This window comes from Hesperophylax consimilis, chromosome 3 (genome assembly GCF_061612785.1).
Source record: "Hesperophylax consimilis isolate HC1 chromosome 3, BYU_Hcon_1.0, whole genome shotgun sequence".
Taxonomy (NCBI): domain Eukaryota; kingdom Metazoa; phylum Arthropoda; class Insecta; order Trichoptera; family Limnephilidae; genus Hesperophylax; species Hesperophylax consimilis.
Window position 1 is genome coordinate 32,411,153 of NC_142838.1, and position 9,271 is coordinate 32,420,423.

Below are 9,271 nucleotides of genomic sequence, written 5' to 3' on the forward strand. Positions count from 1 at the left end.
CTGTATCAGTCAGTCTATGTTTTTTTAGTATTACCTTTAAGATCTGTGCGGTTTTTATGTAATTGATAGCCGAGTTTGTTGCTCCTTGATTGTATCCTGATAAACTTTAAGTGAAATACTAATGTTTTTTCACGATGTCCGAATACGTATTCATAAAAACCCTAAATTTTTTTCATTTATTATATTTATATCATTAAGATAAATGCAGGTGGATGAACACGTGTTCCGATATCATTATGAATTTACTAAAACATTTACAGGAAGATGGAAGAGATTTTTTTATACATTAGCATTACTCATTTTTCTCCGTGTGATTAATTCTAAGCGTACCCAAAAGATAGTCGTTATTAGGTATAGTCACGGGCAATGTATAGCCATACAATATCGAGAAATTCTAGAAATTAGTTTGGTTAAATAATATAAGTAAAATAATATTTAACACACAGGCACCTAGTTACTGTTCATGAAATTGAAAAATACTTGATTACACAACTTTTTTTTTACTGTGTTTTTCCACGGTAACTCAATACAAATAGCGATATTTTAATAATTTGCAAGAGGAATTTATCTACAAAAAAAGCTGTGAAAAGAACCCATAATTTTTGGTTAACGAAGTAAATAATTTTTATATTGTACAGTCGAACGATGGCCTAAATAGGTCTCATCGCTCTAGGCCTTGAGCGATGGCTGCCTAAATTTAGGTAGATGAGGTAGAAGATTTTTTGAAATTTATGTCGAAATTCCCACAAACAGCTCAGTTATAAAAACCTAAAAATATGTGATATGCGATGAAATATAGTTGGATTACCACAGTAAGCAGTTAATATGTTTCCATATTCGGAGGTAAGATTTTTTTGAATGAGCGCGGAAGAATCCAAAACCGAATGCCTCGAAATCTCCACAGCTCAAAGCATTAATTTGAAAACACGTTATGGCTAACCCATAACTATTACGGCCTCCTGTTTTAGCGGTAGTAGTGCATACTGCATAAAAAAACATTCTAATTTATTAAATAAAATGTTTAAATAACGCTTGACACAGTATCGATATCAGGAGATATTCTACAGGTTGGTAGTCGGAAAATAAAATAGTTCCCGCTCGTTAAACTGTGGATAATAAAATAAATTAAACCGATGCCACTCGGAATCCGTAATACAATTAGGGCGGAGTGTCTTGCATTTAGGATTGCTAATTACTCTTGCAATAGTTAGCCGATCGACTGCTTCCCTTTACTGTAGATACCTATAATAGACCTGTACTTGCGTATGTACTAAACACTGATTACACTTGCTTATGTAAAGGGTGTTCATTGAAATGAGTCGGAAAATAGAACGCTATTTATACACTAGCCGTTCCTCGTATATAGTCAAATGAAGAGAACGCTATTTATACACTACACGTTCCTCGTATATAGTCAAATGAAGAGAACGCTATTTATACACTAGACGTTCCTCATATCAAGTCAAATGAAGAGAAGGCTATTGATACACTAGTCGTTCCTCGTATATAGTCAAATGAAGAGAACGCTATTTATACACTAGACGTTCCTCGTATATAGTCAAATGAAGAGAACGCTATTTATACACTAGACGTTCCTCATATCAAGTCAAATGAAGAGAAGGCTATTGATACACTAGTCGTTCCTCGTATATAGTCAAATGAAGAGAACGCTATTTATACACTAGACGTTCCTCATATATAGTCAAATGAAGAGAAGGCTATGTATACACTAGCCGTTCCTCATATATAGTCAAATGAAGAGAACGCTATTTATACACTAGACGTTCCTCATGTAGACTCAAAGCTGAACTTTTCAAACAATGCAGACTATACAATTAAAAAAAAATCATTTCTTGGCAGAGTACAAAACAAAGTAAATAAAGAAACATTTCAGATAATATATTATACAATTATATCACCATATTGTAATTACAGTTGAAGTATTCTTTTTCTCTGCAATGAAGAGAAAAAGAAAATAATGCAAATACGAATATTTACACTGTTAAGAGACATGTTAAATGAGCTAAATTCTATGACGTTATAACACCCGCTCATCTGGAATAGACTTCCCTCAGCTCCCCCAGCTTCCAGCTACTAATCTCCAGAATTTGGCTGATTTTAAAAGGGCTTTAAAAACAAAATTATTCAAAAAATCTTTCCATTCATAAATCTTAACTTCTTTTCAATATTTTATAATAAGCTATATTTTAAACCTTTTTAAAATGTCTGCTTAGAAGATTCTCATTTCTGAGCACAAACTGCCTTCCGTTTTATATTATGTTTTGGTTTTAATATTTTTGTTTTGTCCTGTCCTGCTGTTATTGTTATTCTAAGTTTTGTTATCACTTTGTATAAACAGCATATTTAGTGTTATAATATTAGATCTGTATTGGGTAAGGCACAATGTAATAATAATTTTAAGAACATGACCACTAATACTGAATGACCGTTTTTAAGTTTGTTATAGTTGAAGTGAAATGTCACTAAACTGCGCTATATAAATGCCATGTTATTATTATTATTATATATTTGAATGTACTTATTTTTATACATAAAATTACAATATGGATGATTTCTAAGGAACTCAATAGAAAAATAAATTACAACCATGAGATACACGAACACGGGACGAAAAATGCAAGGAAAATCAGATCTCAAACAAAAAAAATCAAGCATCCAGAAATCTCTTATGTACCAGGCCGTCCAACTGCATACCAACATCCCGAAGAAAGTTACTGATATTGAGAAGATGTTTAAGTTTTGAAGAGGAATTGAGTAAACATATTTTCCTCAAATATTCATGTTTTTTTGTGACATATAATATGTAGGTTATTACATTTAAATATTTAAAGATTCAGTGTTTGTCAATTACTATAAATTTGTTTACATGTTTCTAAAACTATTAGTACACACGACGATATGAGCTAACTTAAGATCAATAAATAAAATAAATATCTAGTCAAATCAAGAGAACAATATTTACCTGTAGGTACACTAGCCGTTCCTAATATCTGATCAAATCCTTCAAAAATTACTTGTTATTTGTGACGTACTCGGAGAAAAGAAAAGATATAAAATATTGTTAATTTATTAAAAATGTGGTAAAATTATTCGTTCAAAAGGGTAGGTAAGTACCTTCCGATTATGAATGGTAGTTGGATGAAAATAGCATTGTGCCTATGATATAAGGATAAAATTTATATAGGAATTCGTACAAAAATTATCTCAAGGGCGATGTGTCAAGTGTTAGGTATTAGGTATTATCAGCGCCTTGGCGCCTCGGTAATTCGGCGCCCGGAGCGAACTGCCCCGATTGCGCCCGCATAGGGCCGGCCCTGCTTAAAACCACCGCCATCTGGTAATAATACAGGTCGTGCTGTAGAAAATAAACTGACAGTTAAAAGTATTTTATTAAAAGTTTATCAGGAAACCAATCAATTCATTCGCAAAAGGCCTGCAATGTTGTTTTTAACCGGTTTACGAACATATTTTCCTATTCCCTTACGCGCCGCGTAGTTTTTACACCGTGATCATTTAAAGTTGGTAAATTAGTAAAATTATTAAAAAATATATATATGGCACCTTGTATGGACCAGTTAAGCCGGAGATAAACCTTCAGAGCGGAGGCTGGGAAGATCTCCATCCCTCTCTCACCACCACTCTCCCCCCGCACCCACCTCCAACATCCCCCGAGTGAGACCTCCCTAATGCCCTCGCACTTACTTTTAATTAAGTGTTTCATTTACCCAGAATCAATCTTAATGAATTAATTCGACCATGGCGTTTTCTAGGGACGGAGGCCCTTTTGAATAAACTAACATTTTTCCATGATTTTATCTGAGAAATGCTTCATTTGAATATAATTCTATGTAAGCAGTTAGATAATTTGGATTATAATCTAATAGTCATGCGGGTGGGAAACATAAAGACTTTGTTGCTAGGCAGCGAGATTACACAAATTAGAAATTATCATTTTAACGCAGCAACTTTACAAATAATAAAAATAAAGTATGTAGAAGTTTAAAGAAAAACTTTATGAATACACAATATAAAATTTAACTTATGGCTGCATACTCATAATTAAAAGACTAATATGGGCCTTAATAAATTCATAAATAATTGAAAAATAATTAGGTACTGATAACACTAACTTACGATTATAGGCAAATAACTGACCTAAAACTAACAAAGAGCAGCCAGCAATCCATAGATCAATAATAAATTATTAGGCAGGTACATATTACAACGTAATGTTATAATTATTGTTTAATAAGTGCATACCTATATGTTGACGCAACTATTAATCTTCCATTAACATTGTCCTTAAAATTTTTCCCATCCTATTTTACCTACAAGTAGGTACCTGTCATTATCCGACTATACCCATGTTTGTGTGACATTTTAAAACAATAAAAGTAACTGTCAAACCAGTTTATTGATGGAGCTTGGTTGAATAACATCTCTGTATGATCGGTGCTTTTATTGATATCAACTCGGGGTAGAAGGCTGTGCAGTGAACATATTCGGTTCACTCAATATGTTTCCTATCCAACCTGGATGTTATGGAAGCTTGTGCATTAAATAAATTATATCTCCTGTGAGTGAAACCAACCATCAACATCTTTGAAGAACATCAAAGTCTCTCAAGTCTCTCTCATCTCCAACCATAGTTGTGTCAACTTCGAATTTCACAATTAATTTTTACAGTCCACTCTTGATTCGCCTATTGCGATTACACTATATTAATAATAATAATTTATTCCAGAAGGCATGCAGCGATAGTGCAATGCAATACTTCCATATTGCAAAGTAATACAAATATACAAAATATTAAATATATAAATTTAAACAAATAGCCGTTTATGTAGGATGTTTGACCGTTTCCCGTCTCCTGTCTGGCCATCAGGGGGGACTCCATCCATGCAACCATGGGAGGCTTGATGGTATTCTTGGATTGGCAAGGATCTGAAGGTGCACTTGTCTCTCCAGGAACATTTCAGTGGGTTGCAGTATCTCCGTAGGCAGAATAATTATGTTGAACGCAGTACAACATAGCATATTTGCTATCTTAGGTTATACTGCTTATATTAACTTCCATTCATTATTTCATTAACTATTTTATCTTAACTTTTCCATATTCATTTATAATATTGTTATCCCTGTAGAATAAACTACACTTTCTATTGTGTCTTCACGGTTCAAAATGTATACATCTTTATAATTTATATTTTAGTTAAGTATGCATGTATCAAATAATATGTAAATACTAATTTATGTATCCAATACATCTGTTTCGACACAGGTGTTTCCTAGTGAGACAGATATCGAAAAACACCTGTAAAACAACTTTATGTTGATAATAAAAATAAAATAAAATAAATATTATAGGTACTCTTATATGCATATTTCATATCTAGAAAGCAATTTAACATATTTATTTATATATTTTATATGCCCTTAAGGGCCTTTACGAACATTTAAGTACTTAATAATTCAGTGGAACAGTAATCAAAAGTAAAATTTTCTTAATTATGCAAAACCCACGCAGAAGATAAGTATCATGCTAACCTTAATTGTTATTATTACTCAGATATGTTATTTTAGCCTTCTTGTAACTATATTCCGTGTAGTTGAACACATCAACAATTTCTGCGAAAGTGTTGCCAACTGCATGCCATCTAGGTATAAGAGAGTATCTAAATAACCTGATATTATTGTTGCAATAGAAAAAAATTCGATCGAGTTGTTCTAGTTGGTATGTTGATGGTAAATAGACTAAATAAATCAGGGCTGTCTATCATACGAAAGCTGTTATAGTCTAGGCTAGTTAGGTTATAGGAAGTCGTATAAGGATGTAATGAGGTTAAGGTTACCTCAAAACGAAAAAGGCTATATAACTGATAACTAACTACGATGCTTTAAAGTTATTTATTGAATCAACAAAAAAATAAAGGTTTCACGAGTTCCAATTTACAGAATGATGGTATTATGCAAATACGATACTGATACATCTTCCACTAATTGATTAACGAATTAATAAAAATATATTATAAACCACACACCACCCTTTGCAATCTAGCCGCTAATTGATTGAGTAAGTCGTGTTTCTTGTTTTGCTTCACCCCCTGTTTAACTACCCACCCTCCCCTCAAACTCCCACTTCACCCTTAAATCTTACGACCGTCTCATCCCATCTCCCCGGGCCCTGGCTTACTGCACCTTCTCACAACGGCGTAATCGTGAAGGTTTATAGACAAAATGTGTAATTCTGCCTCTCATAACATTTATATTAATTATTGTAATGATGATAACCCTTTTGTAAAAAATTGAATTTTATAATCCTTTGTGTGATTGTGACAAATCCATCAGACTGATTGAAATAGTCGAATTAAAATAATTAAACACGATTCGCTTTATTGCTAAAATTAGGATCCATCCATCAATCATTTCATGTTTTTAATCAACTTGCCGATGATTTGTAGGAACTAAAAGGATAATAAAATATAAAAAAATAGGTAAATTGGTTTTAATATCATTGTTGGCATTGTTAATGATATTTTGGATGCCAACCAAGTTAATCTGGTATTCTGGCTTTCCGATGAATCTTGGCTACCAGGGAAATAAATATGGTCATCGTCTAAAACAGTAATAAATTAATATTGAGATTGAAACAATAATGGTTTCCTTAAAATAATTTAAGGGAAATTACCGTAATTAATTATAATTAGTGTCCACGCTATACAAACCTAACTTAACCTAGCCTTGTTAGTCCCCCGTGTAGTCGAGATTGGTTACCAATATAAGCGCGTACACTTATCAACAAATCATCCGGTATATACGTAGGTACATATTACGCCAAAGTATGCGATATTTATACCAGTTTTTAGATGGTAATATAATGTATTGTTATTTTATAAACTTAAATGAAAAACATGTGTTCCGACTCCAAACCCTGCAAACAAATATAAAAAAAATAAAACATTGCCATTATAGATCTATTGTAATATTCTATTATATTATCAAAATAAATTGAAAGAATAAGTTAACGCAATATATTATACAGTACAAACGAATAAATAAATGAATACAGCATTAGGAGGAAACATGTAAATATCTAGATATACCCTTCGAAGCCTATCCCAAGGCGAAACTTGCTATTCCCGTGGTTGAGGAGCCCACTTAGTTTGAGGGCAAAGTGCGCCGAGTCTCCCTGGAACATGGTGGTTCTGATGGTGCACGCCACCAGCCCGTCCGTGGCTATGGAGGCCTTCACCACGGTGCCGGGGCCACGCCAGCTGCCGCCCACGCGCGCCGCTGCCCCCGTGCCGTCCCAGCGCGTCCCCAAAGTGCCCCCCACCGCTAGCCGCCCAGCCAACTGCCTCCACCAGTAGGCCTGCAGCTCAACCTGGTCTCCCACCACCCCCACCCACCCTCTTCTCATCCTCTTTGCCACAGCCAGCCTCGCTCCTTGCCCCGCATTCCACTCAGTACCAAGAATCCAACTATTCGCAATCCTCCTCACATATTGCAAGCCCAGAGTCATCAGAATATTATTCTTGACTTCTAATTTCTCGAATATGTCCGCATCGTGTTGGAAGGCTTTAAAAGGGACCTTACAAGCAGACAGAGTAATGGCTGTTGTAGTTTTGGACTTGCTGTACTGTATTGATAAGGTGCCCACAGAATGTTTCTTCCACTGGAGTTGTGAATCTAAGTCCAATGATATACTAGGAGATAGATAAACTTTCGTATGCAACGCTGTGGCCCCAGATGGAGATAATGTGAACTCCAAATCAGTCCGCTTGCCTCTGAAGTCGCTAGCAAGTTGTCCTCCGCTCGGAGTAACCGCGCTGAAGGTCATATTATATCCAAGATCTAAGTTCTTTGACAGTTTCTTCCTGACCTTCAAATGGGCCCCCTCGAAGCACTTGGGTAGAATATCCCTGGTTTTGGAGTCCAGATCCTCGAGCAGCCCCGGCCCCAGGCAGTTGCGATAGGCGGGCGGGTATTTCGCAAAGTTCTTCGGAAACCTCTTGATGGCAGGCTTCCCGCTGCTTTCATTTTGACCCATTCTTCGGTTACATTTTATAAATATTTACACCAAAAGAACAAACGTCAAATATGACGGTGTCCGTGGTAAAAACAAAATACAAAAAACACTTCGATGTTCAAAACTAAATATCAAAAAGTTCAATGTAGGTAATAGTACCAACCGCCATTTAAAGAATTTAAACAGGGACGAATGGTGCAGGGGACCTGTCTTATAATATATCGTATTGTAAAAAAAAAGCCACAATGCCAGGGAATATTTCTTCTTCTTCCTGTGTCAACTGGGAGTAGAGGTGCATCGCAAAGCCGGCTCTGAGCAAAATTGTTGCACCTTTTGTCAAAACATGTAGGTATCCGCCGAGGTACGTGATCAGTGATCACTGTAATCAATAATATTCGGATGATTTGTATTTATGAAAAATAATCTCAAGGGTGATGTGTTAGGACTGTTAGGTATTAGGTATTATCAGCGCCTTGGCAATTCGGCGCCCGGAGAGGACCGCTCAAAGATATTAGAAGAACGAGATGTGCTATGAGCAGTTCATACTGTGTGGAATTGTTTTGCCCAGTGTCGCCGGTTTTGTTCACCAATACTACTGCACACCTTCGCTTACGCTAAGGTATCCGCACTAATACAGAGAACAGATTTCTGTGCGTACACGTCCCGATAGTATTCAAAGTACCCTAATTAGGTAGTACTCCGCCTACGGTCCGGCGGCCAAGATAGCATATCTCGTTCTTCTAATATCTTTGGGACCGCTCAAATTTCGCCCGTCTAGGGCCGGCCCTGGTTTCATGAACGAGGAGATAATCATTACTACTCGTTGAAGGGCTTTAGGGCTTTATTGGAATCTGTATTATTGGAAATTTTTGAGTCTGCTTGTTTTGAGACAGGAGGCCCCAAATATTGTTTATTAATTTTGTCTTTTGCTTACGCTGTTTCTTTTCTTCCTCTTTTTCTTCCGCTTTTCCATTGCTTTTTGCAACAGCAACCTTCGCGACTGTATAAATCCCCTACTGTATCTAAATGTATGCCTTGTTATGATAGTAAATTTACACATAGTAATACTTTATTGAATTATGAATTCCCCAGCAGTGTAAATTAATTCGCTTGAGCGGGTGCGCCGTCCCGCAATACCGCCAAGCGAAGACATCACAACACTATCGCCTCAGTTATTAACATGAATATTTTAATGGGCGTCCGTTGCTGGGGTGACCATGA

At 35.7% G+C, this 9,271-nt stretch overlaps 1 protein-coding gene across 1 annotated transcript; it reads right to left on the reverse strand.

Annotated features, from left to right (window-relative positions):
- Nucleotides 1–7,114: 7,114 nt before the first annotated feature.
- Nucleotides 7,115–8,071, reverse strand: LOC149425293 (mitochondrial import receptor subunit TOM40 homolog 1-like). The gene has a single exon (XM_089650760.1). The coding sequence runs from the start codon at nucleotides 8,069–8,071 to the stop codon at nucleotides 7,115–7,117; it is 957 nt and encodes a 318-aa protein (XP_089506886.1).
- Nucleotides 8,072–9,271: the final 1,200 nt, after the last annotated feature.

Bases quoted from the DNA above. Each gene is read 5' to 3' on its own strand.
- LOC149425293 (XM_089650760.1), bottom strand. From the start codon at position 8,071: ATGGGTCAAAATGAAAGCAGCGGGAAGCCTGCCATCAAGAGGTTTCCG.